The sequence below is a fragment of the Microcaecilia unicolor genome, chromosome 8 (assembly GCF_901765095.1).
Source record: "Microcaecilia unicolor chromosome 8, aMicUni1.1, whole genome shotgun sequence".
Lineage (NCBI taxonomy): Eukaryota > Metazoa > Chordata > Amphibia > Gymnophiona > Siphonopidae > Microcaecilia > Microcaecilia unicolor.
Window position 1 is genome coordinate 58,223,271 of NC_044038.1, and position 19,871 is coordinate 58,243,141.

Genomic DNA, 19,871 nt, shown 5'->3' on the forward strand with positions numbered 1-19,871 from the left:
GTTATGGAAGCATTAGTGCTCAATCACATCAAATAATAGCAGTGAAAAAGGGAAGAGGGCCAGCTTGCTTAGAGCAGTGATACAATTGTGTCAAGCTTCCCTGGAAGAGATGGTAAGGTCAGCCAGCATGAAGCAGCAGGGCTTTTGGTAAATGCTGAGATATAACTGAAGGGGAGGTACCTTCTAGTGTGGGCCTCAAGCTGATTTGGCTGAATTTCCTAGTGAAGAGAAGATGTGATATCCTGCAGGTGGTGAAACTTGTACAACTGATCAGTGAGGGAAAAATCTCTCAGCTATAGTACTACAAAAGCAGGGCAAACATGATAGAGTGGGTGGGTCATTTAGTTTTCATCTGCTGACATCTAGTATGTAAGTATGGAGAATCAGACAAGGATACAGCCACACACATGGGAATGAAAGCAGATGACATGGCATTGCTTTGTAAGAGCTGTATGCAGCTGGTTATGTGATAGAGCTCTTTATTCTGTTTATTGGTACTGCACAGACACAGTAGAACAGTTGAGAAGTACAATGTAGAACAAAACTGAAAATTCCTACCTTGTGCTAGTATACGAAAATAACACACAAATGGGATTGGCAGCCACATATTTTATAGTGTTTGGTGTGCTGGCTAAGTGAATCAGGAGACAAGAGGCAAATGATTCCGAAAGCAGGACACCTTTATTGCTAGCAATGAACAGTACTGAGTTCAGTCTCAGGATACTGCCTCCTGAGCGTCATCTGACATTCGGTCTTATACAAATTAGCGATCATGCGCATAAAACACACCATACGTCACACATGCACATGCGCAATACATTAGTAATTCTGTAGTTCTCACAGAGAAAAGATACGTCAGTTTCATAGCTTTCATAGAAATTGTTACTTTGCAAGAAAATGTAACTTATTGTAGTGTTCCAGCACGTTCACACAATACAGCCTCTATGCATAGATCACGAGACTGCATTGGCAGAGCCCACTGCCTTCCCTACAAACCTGAATTGCTGACTACTACAACTTGTTATCTGGATGCTGGTTAACAAATACATACTACTAGTAAAAGTCCAAACTGCACAGGTTTAGGTCCTAGTCTAGGCTCATTATATGAAAGCTGAGGTTTTGGTACAAAGCAAAGGTGCAAGTGTGAATGCAAAGTCCAACCAGAAAATCCTGTTAGTGCAAAAGTTCACAAAAGTCCAGTAGTTATTCAAAGGCGGAGCATGCCACAGGTAAGGCAGAAGTTCATAAGTGTTAGGCACAAGGTCTGAGGTTGTCTTGGCAGTCCAGCAGTTGCTACATTACAGCCATCCACTCCTACAGTACTGCACAGACACAGTAGAACAGTTGAGAAGTACAATGTAGAACAAAACTGAAAATTCCTACCTTGTGCTAGTATACGAAAATAACACACAAATGGGATTGGCAGCCACATATTTTATAGTGTTTGGTGTGCTGGCTAGGGATGGCCTAAGAGAATATAAGTCTTACACATTGTCTTGTTCCTTCTGCAGTGGTGGCAATAAAAGAAAGCTGAGTGCTGGCATTGCTCTGATTGGAGGTCCCCCGGTGATCTTTCTGGATGAGCCTTCTACTGGCATGGACCCAGTGGCGAGACGTCTGCTCTGGGATGCGGTGACACGGACACAGGAGTGCGGGAAAGCCATTATCATTACCTCTCACAGGTATAACAGCACCACCGCTATTTGCAGTTTAGCGTGTGCTCTGTTTCTTGCTCATATATGATAGTTTGCCTGCTGTATGTTTTGTTGCATTGAAGATTGTGGGTTTTTAACATCCATTTGCAAAAAATGTTTTATAGGCAACTTAAAAAGATAGTTTTAGCTGATGTCCAACTGTACAAGTCTGTGTTGGAACATATCAAGAATAGTGATCTTTATTTCCCTACTCTTCTGAACTATTTCAGTGGAACTGAGTTGTGAACAAGATGTTGAGGGACCTCAGTTTAATAGTCCCTCTAAAAGGTGGCACCTTCAGCAGCACACAGCCCCTTAACATTATACGGAGAGATAGTTTAGAACAATCTCAGGATGAAGTGTCCTCAACATTATGTGGAGATAATGGGTCAGTACTGGCTCAAAGGGAGGAGTACCCCCTAACACTGTTCTGGGATATCGGGCCCATGCTGTATTGTGGAATAGTGTACACCACTAAATCACCAGTAGAGCTTGAAGGATTTTCTTGGATATAATGAGGCCTGACCTCTTTTATCATGTTGGTTGAGGTAAGCTGGTTTCAAGAAACAAGTGAAAAGCAACCTGTTGATGCTGCCAGTTCATCTTGGATCTCCCTAGGCCTTTACAGAAAGGCGGAATGATTGAATAAACTAGCAACCTGTCTTTTATGTACATATTCTCCTTTTATTCTGAAACTATCCCTTTTCACCTGTTCAGCATGGAAGAGTGTGAAGCCTTGTGTACTCGGCTTGCCATCATGGTGAATGGGCAGTTCAAGTGCCTGGGCAGCCCGCAGCACCTCAAGAGCAAGTTTGGAAGTGGTTACACCCTGGTAGTGAAAATCAGTAGTGGTGACACACAGGATGAGCTGCAGGCCTTCAAAGAATTTGTGGAAAGGACCTTTCCAGGTGAGCAGTCTGTCTCATTTACTTTGGTTGACTGACTTAACAGAAAACTAATATGAATACAGCCTTTCCATGTTCTTTTTAAAAGCTGCTATTTTTTCTGCATCAAATCACAGATCTAGTGAGGCTGAAGACTGTCAGAAAGCATCCATTATTCTTTGTCATATTAGTTTAAGACAATAATGAAACTCCACAGACAACTTGCATGTCTGAGAAACTTACTACACTTAGATACTGCAAGCTAATTTTCAAAGGAAAGTATCTTGTCTTCCCTCACCTCACCCCCTCCCCACTCCTCAGTTGGAGTTTCCCCTTTGAAATGCAGGCCAATGAGAGACAGAAACTTTGCACCTGCCTTGAAGTTGATGTAGAGGCATATTTTCAAAGCACTTAGACTTACAAAGTTATATATTGGCTCATTTTCAAAGCACTTAGACTTATAAAATTCCATAGGTTAGTATGTAACTTTGTAAGTCTTTGAAAATACGCCTCATAGTAACCTATGCAATTTTGTAAGTCTGCTTTGAAAATGAGCCCCATAGTGTCTAGATTTTCAAAAAACATTTAACAGAATCCCTTAGGAGAGGCTCCTGAGGATATGAAAAAACCATAAGATAGGAGGCAATATTTTGTTGTGGATTGGAAACTGGTTAAAAGAAAGAAAAACAGAGTAGGGTTAAATGGACACTTCTCTCAGTGGAAGAAGGTGTATAGTAGTATGATCAAATTTGCAGTTGATACAAAATTATTCAGTTATTAAATCACATGTGAACTGAAAGGAATTGCAGGAGGACCTTGGGAGATTAAAAGAGTGGGCACCAAATGGCAGATGAAATTTCATGCGGACATTCTGCGATATCACTCACAAATCTGAGCCAATAACTGATCCCTGTGGAGCACCACTGGTAACATCCCTTTCCTCAGCATGAACTTCACTATCCTTTGTCACCTTCCACTCAGTTTCTCATCCAGTCACTTTGGGTCCCATACCTATGCAGAACCATACCTATCCCATACCTATGCAGAACTATATCAAAGGCCTTGCTAAAATCCAAGTCTACTGAAAATCCTTCAAGATCAAGTAGAGAGATCGTGGATGCTTTACAAAGCGGTTTGCTCAGACAAATGGTGACTGAACCCACGAGGGAGGGAGCGACACTGGATCTGGTGCTCACAAATGGGGATAGCGTGTCAAATATCCGAGTGGGTGCCCACCTGGGCAGCAGTGACCATCAAACGGTTTGGTTTGATATTACAGCTAAAGTGGAGAGCGGCCACTCAAAACTCAAAGTTCTGGATTTCAAGCGTGCTGACTTTAGTAAAATGGGGGAATACCTGAGGAAGGAGATGAGGGGCTGGGAGGAAATACGAGAAGTGGAAGGACAGTGGTCCAGGCTGAAAGAAGCTATAAATAGGGCCACGAACCTTTATGTAAGGAAAGTAAATAAAAGCAAGAGAAAAAGGAAACCGATATGGTTCTCCAAGCAAGTGGCTGAGAAAATAAAGGCTAAAGAGTTGGCGTTCCAGAAATACACAAAAACTAAAGAAAAGGAACACAAGGAGGAATACAGGATGAAACTGAAAGAAACCAAGAGAGAGATACGTCTGGCGAAAGCGGAAGAACAAATGGCTAGAAATGTAAGGAGGGGTGACAAAAATTTCTTCAGGTATATAAGTGAAAGGAGAATGACTAAAAAGGGAATTGTGAGACTAAAAGATACTGCGAACCGCTATGTGGATAATGATGAAGAAAAAGCAAATTTGCTAAATAGATACTTTTCTGTATCTATAGATACTGTTTTCACAGAAGAAAATCTTGGAGAAGGACCGCGATGGACTGCAAAAAGTATAAATGAGATTGAAGTGGATAGAGCACCCTTCACGGAAGAGAGTGTGTATGAACAGCTTGAAAAGCTAAAGGTGGATAAAGCCATGGGACCGGATGGGATCCACCCCAGGATATTGAGGGAGCTCAGAGAGGTTCTGGGGGGTCCTCTTAAAGATTTGTTTAATATATCCTTGCAGACGGGAGAGGTTCCGAGGGATTGGAGAATGGCAGAGGTGGTCCCTCTTCACAAGAGTGGTGATAGGGAAGAAGCTGGAAACTACAGGCCGGTAAGCCTCACTTCGATTATTGGAAAAGTAATGGAAGCGATGCTGAAGGAAAGGATAGTGAATTTCCTGGAAGCCGATAAGTTGCAAGATCCGAGACAACATGGTTTTACCAAAGGGAAATTGTGCCAAACGAATCTCATTGAGTTCTTTGATTGGGTGACAGGAGAATTGAATCAGGGACGAGCTATGGACGTAATCTACTTAGATTTCAGTAAAGCTTTTGACACGGTTCCCCACAGGAGGCTCTTAAATAAACTGGATGGGCTGAAGATAGGACCCGAAGTGGTGAACTGGATTAGGAACTGGTTGACAGACAGAAGCCAGAGGGTGGTGGTGAATGGAATTCGCTCGGAGGAGGGAAAGGTGAGTAGTGGTGTGCCTCAAGAATCGGTGCTGGGACCGATTCTGTTCAATATATTTGTGAGTGACATTGCCGAAGGGTTAGAAGGTAAAGTTTGCCTATTTGCGGATGATACTAAGATCTGTAACAGAGTGGACACCCGGGAGGAAGTGGAAAACATGAAAAAGGGATCTGAGGAAGCTAGAAGAATGGTCTAAGGTTTGGCAATTAAAATTCAATGCGAAGAAATGCAAAGTGATGCACTTAGGGAATAGAAATCCTTGGGAGACGTATGTGTTAGGCGGGGAGAATCTGATAGGTACTGATGGGGAGAGGGATCTTGGGGTGATAGGATCTGAAGGCGACGAAACAGTGTGACAATACGGTGGCCATAGCTAGAAGGTTGTTAGGCTGTATAGAGAGAGGTGTGACCAGCAGAAGAAAGGAGGTGTTGATGCCCCTGTATAAGTCGATAGTGAGGCCCCACCTAGAGTATTGTGTTCAGTTTTGGAGGCCGTACCTTGCGAAGGATGTAAAAAGAATTGAAGCGGTGCAAAGAAAAGCTACGAGAATGGTAAGGGATTTGCGTTACAAGACGTATGAGGAGAGACTTGATGACCTGAACATGTATACTCTGGAAGAAAGGAGAAACAGGGGTGATATGATACAGACGTTCAAATATTTGAAAAGTATTAATCCGCAAACGAACCTTTTCCGGAGGTGCGAAGGCGGTAGAACGAGAGGACATGAAATGAGATTGAAGGGGGGCAGACTCAAGAAAAATGTCAGGAAGTATTTTTTCACGGAGAGAGTAGTGGATGCTTGGAATGCCCTCCCGCGGGAGGTGGTGGAAATGAAAACGGTAACAGAATTCAAACACGCGTGGGATAAACATAAAAGAATCCTGTTCAGAAGGAATGGATCCTAAGGAGCTTAGCTGAGATTGGGTGGCAGAGCCGGTGGCAGGAGGCGGGGATAGTGCTGGGCAGACTTACACGGTCTCTGCCCTGAAAAGGACAGGTACAAATCAAGGTAAGGTATACACAAAAGTAGCACATATGAGTTTACCTTGTTGGGCAGACTGGATGGACCATGCAGGTCTTTTTCTGCCGTCATTTACTATGTTACTATGTTCTGTGATCCTGCTTCCAGCCCTTCATCTGTGAACACAGAACAGAAATATTTGTTAAACTATTCCACTTCATTTTTATCAGCTTCAACATATTCCTTCCCTTCAACCTTGAGCCTCAGAATGCCATTTTTGCATTTCCTCCTATCATTAACATATCTAAAATGTGTGTGTATGTATATATATGTATGTGAATATATATACAATTTTTGTTTCCACCCTCCCCCCCCCCCCCCCCCCCCCCCCCAATATTTTACCGTATTGGTGATTTTTCTCTTCCATTTGCATCTTTGCTTTACCAGCTTCTCTAAATATTGCTGTCCATCTTCTTCTCTCTGTGATCTCTTGTAGTTTACTAAGGCTAACTTCTTTTTCCTTGCCATTTCAGCTGCTACTTTTGAGACCCAAAACAGCCTTCTTTTCCTCTTACTTTTATTTACTGTCCTAACAAAAAGTTTTGCTGCAGTTAAAATAGATCCTTTCAGTTTTTCCTACTGTTTTTCAACCTTCCCCAGATGTTCCCATCCAGCTAACAACTCCTTGATGTATTCCTCCATCTTGACAACGTTAGTTCTTTTTGAACTCTGGAACGTTTGCTTTTGAATAAACCCTCTCTACCTGGCTTAAAATTGAACCACAAAGCAGCAATGCTGAGCCAGTAGCTGATTATTTAAAATCCTTTAATCAAAAACAACTTTATTAACTTTATTTATTTTTATTTATTATGATTTATTTACCACCTTTTTGAAGGAATTAACTCAAGGCAGTGTACAGTAAGATAAATCAAGCGTGAGCAATAGACAGTTACAGCAGTAAAAATATTCAAAAACAATACAAAGCATGGCATGGTATACTATTTACAATGTCAACACAATACGTAATAGAACATTATAATTGATAGCGAAGGATAAAGCAAAGATGGAGGATTTGGGGGGGACACCGGTGCCGGAAAGAATATTTGAAGCGGGGGAGTCGGAGAAACTAAACAAATTCTCTGTAACCTTGGAGGATGTAATGGGTCAGTTCAGCAAGCTGAAGAGTAGTAAATCACCGGGACCTGATGGTATTCATCCCAGAGTATTAATAGAACTAAAAATGAACTTGCGGAGCTACTGTTAGAAATATGCAATCTGTCCCTAAAATCGAGTGTAATACCGGAAGACTGGAGGGTAGCCAATGTTACTCCGATTTTTAAGAAAGGTTCCAGAGGAGATCCGGGAAATTATAGACCGGTGAGTCTGACGTCGGTGCCGGGCAAGATGGTGGAGGCTATTATTAAGAATAAAATTGCAGAGCATATACAAAAACATGGACTGATGAGACAAAGTCAGCACGGATTTAGTGAAGGGAAGTCTTGCCTCACCAATCTAATGCATTTTTTTGAGGGGGTAAGCAAACATGTGGACAATGGGGAGCCGGTTGATATTGTATATCTGGATTTTCAGAAGGCGTTTGACAAAGTGCCGCACGAAAGACTCCTGAAGAAATTGCAGAGTCATGGAATCGGAGGTAGGGTATTATTATGGATTAAGAACTGGTTGAAAGATAGGAAGCAGAGAGTAGGATTGCGTGGCCAGTATTCTCAGTGGAGGAGGGTAGTTAGTGGGGTCCCGCAGGGGTCTGTGCTGGGTCCGTTGCTTTTTAATGTATTTATAAATGACCTAGAGATGGGAATAACTAGTGAGGTAATTAAATTCGCCGATGACACAAAATTATTCAGGGTCGTCAAGTCGCAGGAGGAATGTGAACGATTACAGGAGGACCTTGCGAGACTGGGAGAATGGGCGTGCAAGTGGCAGATGAAGTTCAATGTTGACAAGTGCAAAGTGATGCATGTGGGTAAGAGGAACCCGAATTATAGCTACATCTTGCAAGGTTCCGCGTTAGGAGTTACGGATCAAGAAAGGGATCTGGGTGTCGTCGTCGATGATACGCTGAAACCTTCTGCTCAGTGTGCTGCTGCGGCTAGGAAAGCGAATAGAATGTTGGGTGTTATTAAGAAGGGTATGGAGTCCAGGTGTGCGGATGTTATAATGCCGTTGTATCGCTCCATGGTGCGACCGCACCTGGAGTATTGTGTTCAGTACTGGTCTCCGTATCTCAAAAAAGATATAGTAGAATTGGAAAAGGTACAGCGAAGGGCGACGAAAATGATAGTGGGGATGGGACGACTTTCCTATGAAGAGAGGCTGAGAAGGCTAGGGCTTTTCAGCTTGGAGAAGAGACGGCTGAGGGGAGATATGATAGAAGTGTATAAAATAATGAGTGGAATGGATCGGGTGGATGTGAAGCGACTGTTCACGCTATCCAAAAATACTAGGACTAGAGGGCATGAGTTGAAGCTACAGTGTGGTAAATTTAAAACGAATCGGAGAAAATTTTTCTTCACCCAACGTGTAATTAGACTCTGGAATTCATTGCCGGAGAACGTGGTACGGGCGGTTAGCTTGACGGAGTTTAAAAAGGGGTTAGATAGATTCCTAAAGGACAAGTCCATAGACCGCTATTAAATGGACTGGAAAAATTCCTCATTTTTAGGTATAACTTGTCTGGAATGTTTTTACGTTTGGGGAGCGTGCCAGGTGCCCTTGACCTGGATTGGCCACTGTCGGTGACAGGATGCTGGGCTAGATGGACCTTTGGTCTTTCCCAGTATGGCACTACTTATGTACTTATGTACTTATGTACTTATGTAGCATATAGATAGGTAAGAAAGTAGGAAGAGTTAGAAAGTAAGGTGACTGATTTAAAGAAAGTTGCACATGAGGTCAGAGAAATGTTTAAATATTATCTCAGCTAGGGTAGGAGTGGATAAACATTGTTCTGCTGCAGTATATGCAGCCTGAGTTACTCCTTGTGTGTGTGACTGAGACTAACGAGTTAGTTACTTCTTCCATTAAAGGCCTGGTTGAAGAGGCAAGCTTTCACCTGCTTCCTGAAATAGAGATAGTTTTGTGTTATGCTAGGGGCGGGAGAACCCTACAAGCACAACTTTATAAGTGCTGTAGGCACCTGCCTAGGTGGACTGTCTTTCTAATTTACTGTTTTAAATTTTGCCCCTGATGCAGGCGCTGCGTGCCAAAACATGTTGGGCTGATGGACTAGTATGAAAAGTGTTTCAGGCTCAGTATTTCCACTTGCTATAAGGTTGTTTTTGATTAATTAAAGAATTTTAAATAAACTGTTGGCTCAACATTGCTGTTTTGTGTTTGTGATACAATTGGATTGCAGCATCTGGATGTCTTGTTTATTTGTGCCTTAAAATTGAACCACACCCATCTGGTGATCACTGGATGCCAGATGATCAATGCTCACCCCATTCATAAACACTTAAGTCCAGTATGGCCCCATCCCACTTGGTTTCCATTGCTAACTGCTAGAATAGTTCCCCCTGTAAATAATCCAGGATCTCCCTACTTCTAGATGACTCCACAACAGGTATGCCCTAAATCAACATCTGGCATATTGACGGCATCTGTTAGTAGTACATTCTTTTTCCTAGCTGTATTTTGAATATCTTCAATTGTCTTTGTCCATTTCTTCCATTCCCTCTTTCCAGACTTGAACCACAGTGATGCTTCCTTACCTTGTAAACCCTGCAATTATGTTGCTTTAATGTTTTATATGTTAAAGGTAGCGTCACTCCTCCTATCTATCTTTCTTTCTGCTCTGTCCTTCCTAAAAAGATTATAGCCTGATATAACTGTATCCCAGTCCAGTCATGGTTGTCCATGAACCACATCTCCATGACCACCACTATATCGAAGTCAGCTTGTTCCCATCACAGCCTCTAGATCCAGAACCTTGTTTCTCATATTATAGGCATTAGTTTATATAGCTTTCCAGATGTTGCCCTTTTTCCCCTTTTCTATAGAGAGATTTGTTCTATTTACTTGAGGTCTTTTTAATTAATGTACTGAATTCTTCTTTTGCTTCCGATTTTGACTTTGCATCTGCACCATTGTTTCTCAGATGTGGCCACTATGAATATAAAAGTGAGCTAAAGTTAACAAATTAGTTCAGGAGAAATTGTCAGTGCATTCACTAGGAAGAATTAGGGGCCACGCTTTGAATCTGCAAAAGAATTTGTTGTGAGAACCCCAGATCTTGTGCACTGTGCTTGGCGTGTTTTCAGTCCTTGTATCAAATCACCCACACTTGGAGATGACTAACATTTGCTTACTTTATAGCTCTTTCAGACAGTATGCAGAAAAGAAATTCTTGACAGACCCTATTTATTATATAAGACTAGCTGTCAAGTCCTACCTAAAAAGGAGGGTTAAACTCAGCACTTCCCCAATTGCTTCCTCCCTCTCCAAGCATACATGCTTTTGGACTGCTGCAACACAATCCAGGCCCACTAATGATGACATACTGGATAAAAGTGGTTTATTTATGTCCCCAAGTAATGATTCTCCATTTACAGTAGCCAGAAGAAGGCTCATAACATGCTATCCTCCTACACATGCACACAGGGTGGTAAGTGGAGAAACATCAACTCTAGCAAATGAACTGCCTTTGTATAAAAAGGGATGTCCTAGGCTTTTTTTATGCTGATACATGAAGAATTCTTTCTCAGTGCAGCAGTTTCATCAGGCTTCTGTTATCCAAGGATCAAACCTTTTTGCTTTCTCTTTCAGGCAGCGTGCTGAAATATGAACACCAGGGAATGGTCCATTATCATTTGACCAACAAGTACCTCAGCTGGGCACAGGTAAGGGGAAGGTGGGACACAGGTGATCATGGGGAAGCACAAGTAATTCAAGTTATGATTACCAGACAAGAAAGATAGTAATAGGCGTGTTGGGCATACAGTATATGAGGAATAGAAAAGGCAGCTTGGTATGGATTTTCTACTACCAAATAGTAATTATACAATAATCTACTATAATAAAACTCACCCTCAACGTTCTAAAGACAATGTTCTGAAGTCACTCAGTCACTCCCTGAAGGGTTCGTTAGTTCATGGTGGTGAAGCCACCCCACTGACCATGTCTCTCTGCCCCGCCCTTGCGTCAAATGTGATGACGTCGAGGGCGGAAAAATTACAGTAAACTGAACGAAGGGATCACAGAAACGTTGCCAGGCAACGGTACTCCACATAAGACGCATGACGGACCAATCAGAAAAAAAGCACCCTCAACGTTTTGAAGCGCACAGGACCATCGCTGAACCATTCCCAGGCAACGCTACGCGACGTAAGACGGACCTATCAGAGGAAACTACATGGCAAGAAGGGAGGAGCATTCACCAGCAGAACGGCTCATTATCTGTGCAGCATGGAGAGCAGAGGACCACTGCTAGAATGACAGAAGAATATTCCTGCTGTGGGCATTCACCAGAAGAACGGCTCATTATCTGTGCAGCACGGAGAGCAGAGGACCACCACTAGCTGTGGGTATGTGCGAAAATAGACCGGGGTGGGGGGGATTTTACATACACTATATTTGTGTTCGCTTGACGTGGAGTCGGTGGAGCCAGAGAACAGCATGCCCCTCACCATCTGGGACGTGGGCAGCCAGGACAAGCTGCGGCCCAGCTGGAAGGATTACCTGCGACCCAGCCAGCAGCAAACAGCGACCCAGGCAGGGGGAGGAGTAGGGAAACAAGCGGAGCATGTTTCCCTACTCCTCCCCTGCCTAGGCATCCCTGGAGACTGGCTGCAGAGAGGGAGGGAGGGGGGGCCTGACACCAGAGAGGGGGGGAGGTATCTCTGTCACACACACACACTCTCTCACAGTCAATGTCTTTCTCACTCTCACACACTGTCTCTCACACACTCTGTCTCACACTGTATCACATTCACTCTCTATGTGTCACACAGTCACACACTCTCTTGGTCTCATACACTCAGTCTCACAGAGAGTCTGTGTCTCACACACACTCGCTCTCTCGCACACACTGTACCTGGGTGAAACACACTCTTTCTCTCTCTCTCTCTCACACTCACATAAGCACTTGCACACACTCATTCTCACACACACACTTTCTCTCTCACAGACACACTCGCACCCATACTCTCTCTCACACACACTTGCACATTTCACTCTCTCTCTCACACACAGTCACTCTCACTTACACTCTCTCAAACATACATACTCTGAGGAAAACCTTGCTAGCGCCCGTTTCATTTGTGTCAGAAATGGGCCTTTTTTACTAGTTCTTTAATAAAATATCAAGTGGGTTTGTAGGCTAGTATCCATTGAAGCAAACTGGCAAAAATATTTTGGCCTTAGGAAAATGTAGTTGACTGTAGAATATCCTGCAATAAATAGTGCATAGGGATAGTAAGAATGTTCATGGATGGTGTTCAGTAACATCAATGAAGAGGCACATGCTTGAAAACAGATTATAAGAGAATTACATAGAAGCACAGAAAATGAAGGCAGATAAAAACCAATACAGCCTCTCCAGTTTACCTATCCATACCAACCATTAAGCTCTACAATCCTTTTGTCTCACTTAGAAATCCTCTGTGCATGTCTAGTCTGCATCCACTACCCTTAAAGAAACATTTCCTTAGATTACTCCTGAGTCTGTCCGCTTTCACCTTCATCCTATGCCTCCTCATTCCAGAACTTTCTAACATTTGAAAGATGCTCACCTCTTTTACATTTATACCCGAGATAGAGAATGACATGGGGACAGAGCTCGCGGGGATGTGGATGAACTGTTTCCCCGTGTCATTCTCTAAAAACTTGAGACTAGCCTTAAACAGACTATTCCAACTAGTTTGAACAGCGTCTATAAAATGCTAGTATCAATATGTAAAAACTTAACACATCTTAGACAACTGGCAACTGAATTCAGTGGTAAAAACACTATTTAAATGAAGCACTGTTAAGTGACATAGCTTGTGTCTTGTCTGCCTTTGATGTCTGCTGATCAGACTCTCACCTTCTGCAATGTCCTTCCATCACATGCCCAGTTGCTCAAGCATCCTACTGTTACTGCAACAGATTCCTCCATTGTTGCTGTCATCAAACAGTTTGCCATTTTTAAACTTTTCTTTTCAAAATTTTAAGGGCACGATATTTAAAACAATTTAAATGACCAAGAGAGGCTTTCCATGGCTAACTGGGCATTGAAGTTCCAGGTATAATGCTGGCGGCAGTCAGCAAAATACTGATCACTGCAAGCTGAATATCAGGCCCTCAGTTGTTAATTTTGTTTTTCAAAATTGAGTCATATAAAATCATCATCATTTTCAATTGAATATATATGTATGAGCTGGTGAAGCACTTATCTTTCACATCCAGTAGGACCACCATGTCAACTTATTGCTTCCTCATGGGTCTCACAATGATAATTGTGCTTACAAAATGCTCCTCTTTACTTTAGGAATCTGCATTCAATGACATTCATATGTTGAACAGCATTCAGTAACCATCATTGCAGATTGTTTGGAGGTTTTTCAGATGAATGGATGAAAATGGAGCCTATATGATAAGGCTGTATTTATGTGCCTAGTGTGGGCATCTTAGGTTTTTTCCTCCTAAAATTTGCACTTTTTGATCTCTGAGTCATTCTTAAGTCTATCCCCATATGCTTTTTGATAGACCATTGACCGTTTTAATAGCCACTCTCTTGACCTTCTCCATCCTGTTTCTATGCTTTCGAAGGTATGGTCTCCAGAACTATTCATAGGTATTATCACCTCATTTTTTCTACTGGCTATTCCTTTCTTTTTGCATCCAAGTATCCTAGCTTTTGCTATCACCTTTTCTACCTGTTTGGCCACTTTAAGATCATTAGATATAATCAAACATATAAATGGCAAGTGACCGACTCACCCGCAAATGCGCAGTAGGGAGCATGTCCTGAACGTTCTGCGCATGCGTTTAACCTCCCCTCGCGTGGTGTTAAGATTAACAACAACAAAAACCAATATGAAGCTGGGCGGAGCACCAGCGACGAGCTCAGCAATGTTATCCAATGCACAGAAGCGCAACATCAATGGGCGGAGCCGCTACGGTGAATTAGAGAACTAAAACCAATGGGCAGAGGCGCAATGATCGTGGGCAGAGCAACTGTGGCAACTTGCACTAACATAAGCAATGGGCAGAAGCGCTAACATACAGGGAGGAGCCAAGAATGATGAAAACCAATAGACAGAGGCGCAACGATCATGGGAGGAGCAACAGGGAGGAGCCAAGAATGATGAAAACCAATGGGCAGAGGCGCTAAAATCCAGGGAGGAGCCAAAGCGGAGACCTGAGCGACGAGAAACTAAGGAAGGAGAGAAGAGAACCACGAGTTTGATGAATGTACTGCTATTGCTGAATGTACTGCTGTTGCATTCTGGGCATGTGAGAGAGAGCTGGCAGAAGGAAGTGAATTGCTGGGAGAATAATGGATAGAAGGCTGAGAAAAGAGATGGAGCCTGTACTATACCTGTAAAGGGAGAAAAACACAATCCATGAATAGTCTTCATACAGTAACTATAATGTTAGGTTTAAAGGATAGAGGAGAGTATTTAATAACTAGTTACTTTTGGGTAAACTGAGTTATAGGGAGATAAAGCAACTTGCTACCTAGCACAAAGCCAACAGCCAAGTAGAGGTACAGACTTCCATTGTTATGATGTCTGCAGACTCCTGGTTGTGTGCTTTCATCACCAGACTGTATCCTGTCTACTTTAGGCAACTGCTTGCCATAGACTTTGTTGTAACAGTTGCATATAGTTTTTAGACTATCAGTGTCAGTCATTTTGATGTTGACTTCAAATCATCTCCAATACCCATTGATCTATCTGCTAGGAGTGTAGCTAATTTACTTTAAAGATAGTTTAATTATATCCAAGTTTTTCTAGACAAATGTTTGCTGTGATTTGTAAAGTGAATTTATCCTTTGAGGTTTAATTTAATTCATCTTGTTTTTTTTCACTTTCTTCCATCTTAGCCACATTTATTCATAGCCGTGTGTGCTATGGGTTTCTGACTTGTTTTCTTTTTGTCTAACTGAAGGTGTTCGGGACACTGGAGAAAGCCAAAGATAAGTTCCAAATAGAGGATTACTCCATCAGCCAGATCTCACTGGAGCAAGTCTTCATGAGCTTTGCACATTTCCAGCACTACACTGAGGAGAAAGGGAAATAAGCACCTCGTCCAAAACAGCCCATAGACATAGAAAGAGAAAGACAGTAATTTATATATCAATATGTGAACACGTGTCTTAATGTAGAAATGTAGGGGATAATTCTTTGACAGAGAAGGGAAATTAAACCTTCCAGTCACTTGGATAGTGGTGTGGGGTAGGTAGAAGAGAGCATGCACTTATAAGCATGCAACTGTCCGTCCATTCAGCAAAGAGAAGGAACAACTTAAGTGCTCCAACCCTGATGCCTTTATGTGGAAGTTCTGTTTTCTGTCTCACTAAGGAAGAGAAAATGAATGCAACAGATTATGCAGGAGGCTCAAACATCTGCAAGATCTTCTGGAGCCATCTCTTACAGTGCCAGGAAATCTGTGGATCAGGTGTGCTGTAAGTTTGGAAGGATTGCGGGAATCAGCTTAAGGTGGCTGAATACACTAAGCGTAGTATCAGTTTTAGGTCTCTTGCAAACATACTGTCAACATATTCACAAAAATGGTGATCTGTCAAGTTAAACAGCTGTGTGTGCGTGTATGTGTTGGGGTAGGGGGAGCCTATGAGAGAGATTTGATTTGTGGACATTACTGTTCATTTTAAAGTGCCCTCATTCCTTTCCTATGGTCTTCCCCATTCAAGTGTGGGGGAGCCTTGGGGACATGATAGGAAGTTGCAGTTTTATTAGGGAGGTAAGGAGCAGGTGAAGCTCTACATTGTAGGATGGTCAATATATATATATATATATATATATTTTTTTTTTTTTTTTTTTTTTTTTAAATAGCTAGGGAACATATCTGTTGCATTGTGTTTGTGGTTTCCCCCGCCATTCAAGTCATGGTAGGTTCTGAAGACTTGAATACAACTAAGCTTTTAAAAACTCTTTTGCAGGATTGGGTTAAAGGATACCAAAATAGAGAAGATTGGCCATGTCATAGGAGCATAATCAGTGGACTCATTAAATGCACAATGGGGCTTATTTTCAAAGCACTTAGGGCCTCTTTTAGAAAGCAGCGCTACCGATTCTCGGTGCGGCAAATGAAGACCATTCAATTCCTATGGGCTTCCTCTCATTTGCCGCACGGGAATCGGTAGCATGGCTTTGTAAAACAAGCCCTTAGACTTGCAAAGTTACATAGTAACCTATGGAACTTTGTAAGTCTAAGTGCTTTGAAAATGTGCCTCCATATGTCCTTCAACTCTGAAATATAAGTGTAAATGGAAAAAAAGTTGTTTTTATTACCTTAGCTGCAAGAGTGTTTTCAAAACATTTAAGGGGTAAAATTCAAAAACTACAAACTGCGCTGATCCTTGGCTATCATTAATTTCTCTTACAATAAGCAATCTCAATGAATTGATGCAGATGGGGCACATGACAGTCTTCTCCTGAGTGAAACTAGCCTCCTAAGCTGGCAGTTGGGGTCTTTGGTGTTTTTGAATCGATTGCTCAGCAACCTGAGGCTACATTCCCATCAGTTCTAACATTTCCCAGATAAAATGTTTCCATATCATATAGAACAACCACAAAGTGGAGGAATGTGAACTGCTACGAACAGTGGACCGGAAGAATGGAGAAGCACAGTTAACAGAACTCTTCCAGAAGAAACCTGGGCAATGATAATGTGTCCAATTCAAGTTTTATTGCATAAAAGGACTCGATACAGCACCGTGTTTCGGTTAGTGTGCCTGCATCAAGAGTCTCGTACGTTTGTAGGAAATTGTGGAGTAGCTTGTAATTCTGAACATATGCTTCTCTAAGGCAGTCTTTAAAAAAAGACTCTAGAAGTTAAAGATGCTCTAAATTTAAGGTACGTGCTGTGTCGAGTCCTTTTATGCAATAAAACTTGAATCTGACACATAATCTTCGCCCACGTGTTTTTTCTGGAAGAGTTCTGTTGACTATGCTACTCCATTCTTCTGGTCCTTATCATATAGGTAATGATACTTTCCTGGTGCTGTTCTCTTTCTTGGACTTGTCCCACATGCTGTAAATGGTTTTTCCCCAGTGGAGTCTGTTTCATCATATCAGACCACCTTTTTCATGATGAGAGAACAGCAAAAGACTGATACACCTATACCAAAGATATCATTTTCCTGTGTGCTCATCCTTTGGTGCATTGCTGAGATGAGTGCACAAACCCTGCAGGAGTTCCAGTGCCTATATCTCAGGTTACCTCACCCTCTGTTCCCACACTGTCGTAGGGGCAATCTCATTTTTATCGGGCTCTATGCAAAGATACCCTGAGACATTCCATTTCAAATTGCAGAGTAAATCTTCAGATCTCAGGTCACTTCCCGTTCCGAAGATCTTCACAAATATTTGTCCAGAGAACTTTGATATTCATTCACATAAGCAGATGTTAGGATACTGAATAGGCCTGTCCACATTGTTCATAAAGACAAAGATTAACAGTGCTGTCATTTCTGGAAACCTATTCATCTTTCCTATTGATTTCTCCATTGGGCCATGTTCATAGATCCTTGAGATTACATTGAACCACACATGCAGTCTAGAAGCCATTAACCGATCCTCTACTGGTGATCATATTTGTAATTCACTTTTCTGCACCAATGTGTTATGTGGGCTCAAGGATAAAGCATTTCTGTTGACCCCTGATTTTACAGTCTTCCTCAGTCTGGACCTGCTTTCAGTTGCCTTTTTCAAATTTAACACCTGGATCATGTTGATCTTTTTTTTTTTTCTTTTTCTTTTTTAATGGTATGCCATTAGAGCTAAAATGTCAATACATATGTCCACTAACTTTGAGGGACTGATTTTGTTGACATTTACTCTTTCCTTTACCCCTCTACTCTTTAGCTCAGGCATGTTTGCCTTCAAATTCCTTTTCTTGCTTTTTTGCTTAAATATATCCAGAATCCCTTGATTCAGTCTCTTTTCTGAATCTTTAGTCCTAGCATGTGTTTCATGTTCCAGGGCATGTGTTTTCCTCAGACTGAAGCAAGGTCAAGTTTTCTAAACCTTATTAGTTCAAAGAAAAAATATTGATGCTAACTGTAATTTGCACATTATAAGTGCATCATGCTCAGCCTGTTTGGTGCACTTTGATTTAAACTGTTCAGCTTTTTTTTTTCCTTTGTGAAGCTGTTTGAATTTCCTAGATACCTACCTCTGTTTCCATGGAGGTATATGCATATATGTCCTTATGTTTTCTATCTGCTATACACAACCTGCCTTTACCGTTGTGCTCTATATCTGTCCCAAATATGTTTCTGTTTTGCCACTACTTTTGATGGTAGTCTATTCCAGGAATTTTTTTTAAAAATTTTGTATATAAATAAAATTAGTGCTTTATTGTTGTTAGTTCAATATTGCTCTTTTGTTTGAGACTGTATATTGTGCAGGAAGTTTTCTCTTGTTTTTAGTCTAGCCCAGGCATCCATCACCTTTTTTTTCCCTGTTTGAATATTTTTATTTTAATTCAAAAGCTAAATTACAAAAATCAGGTGAATAAAGTTTACAAAACAATATCAATAACAATCACCCGTTCTTTTTCTCTGCAACTTCAAATCATAACCCTTTATCTTTGAATTTCCTTTTCTGTGGCAAATTTTACCTTTCATTGAAGCCCATCGGATATTTGAAAGTTGCGTTCCTCACCCTTTCTTTCCTCCAGGAAGTATGTTTTGAGTGTCTTAAGCTTCTTTTTGTAGGGTTTATGTTGCAGGCCTTATACCGTTTTTAGTAGCCCATTTGTAAACTGGTTCCATAGAGTTATGCATACAGTTCTCTTAGAACTTTGCAAGCAAAAGATGAAATAAGTGAGAGTAGTTTTGAGTCTGTTGCCAGCAGGGTGGCTACCCAGTTGCCTAGTAACCAGTTCAAAAGCTTCAAGATTCCAACTGTCATATGACCCTTCTGTGAATCCATTGGCTGCTGTTGGGAGAACCCTAATTATAGATAAGTACCGTATTTTTCGGACTATAAGACGCACCGGACCATAAGATGCACCTAGGTTTTAGAGGAGGGAAATAGGAAAAAAAAAATTTTTCCTTTTTCCCTCCTCTAAAACCTAGGTGCTCCGGTGCGTCTTGTCCGAATCCCTCCCTCCGAGTTCGGGATCGCCCTCCCCCCGGCCCTGTCACCACTTCTCCCTACTCACGTCACGTGATCTTCCCTGGTGGTCTAGTGACGTCGGGGCAGGAAAGAGCCCCCTCTTTCCTGCCCAGCGCACTGCTCTCCATCCTCCTGTATGCAGCCTGACGGTCTCGGTGAGATTCAAAATGGCCGCCGAGAATTGAAGTGTCGGCGGCCATTTTGAATCTCGCCGAGACCATCAGGCTGCATACAGGAGGATGGAGAGCAGCGCGCTGGGCAGGAAAGAGGGGGCTCTTTCCTGCCCCGACGTCACTAGACCACCAGGGAAGATCACGTGACGTGAGTAGGGAGAAGTGGTGACAGGGCCGGGGGAGGGCGATCCCGAACTCGGCAGGCGGCCAGCCAGCCAGCCAAATCTACCTTCGGACTATAAGACGCACCCCCCCCCCATTTTCCTCCCAAATTTTTTGGGGAAAAAGTGTGTCTTATAGTCCGAAAAATACGGTAGTTCATTGAATTTTGCAGTCTGGAGTGTAAGCCTAAA

The 19,871-nt window shown here is 42.1% G+C and overlaps 1 protein-coding gene across 3 annotated transcripts in view; it reads left to right on the forward strand.

Annotated features, from left to right (window-relative positions):
• Nucleotides 1-16,308, forward strand: part of ABCA3 (ATP binding cassette subfamily A member 3) — a 338,890-nt gene extending 322,582 nt beyond the window's left edge. For all 3 annotated transcript variants that reach the window (XM_030211949.1, XM_030211951.1, XM_030211950.1), the window contains exons 28-31: nt 1,512-1,682; nt 2,412-2,602; nt 10,824-10,897; nt 15,150-16,308. In XM_030211949.1, the coding sequence (XP_030067809.1) occupies nt 1,512-1,682; nt 2,412-2,602; nt 10,824-10,897; nt 15,150-15,281 (568 nt within the window). In that variant the 3' untranslated portion in view covers nt 15,282-16,308. The remainder of the gene's footprint in view (nt 1-1,511; nt 1,683-2,411; nt 2,603-10,823; nt 10,898-15,149) is intronic.
• Nucleotides 16,309-19,871: the final 3,563 nt, after the last annotated feature.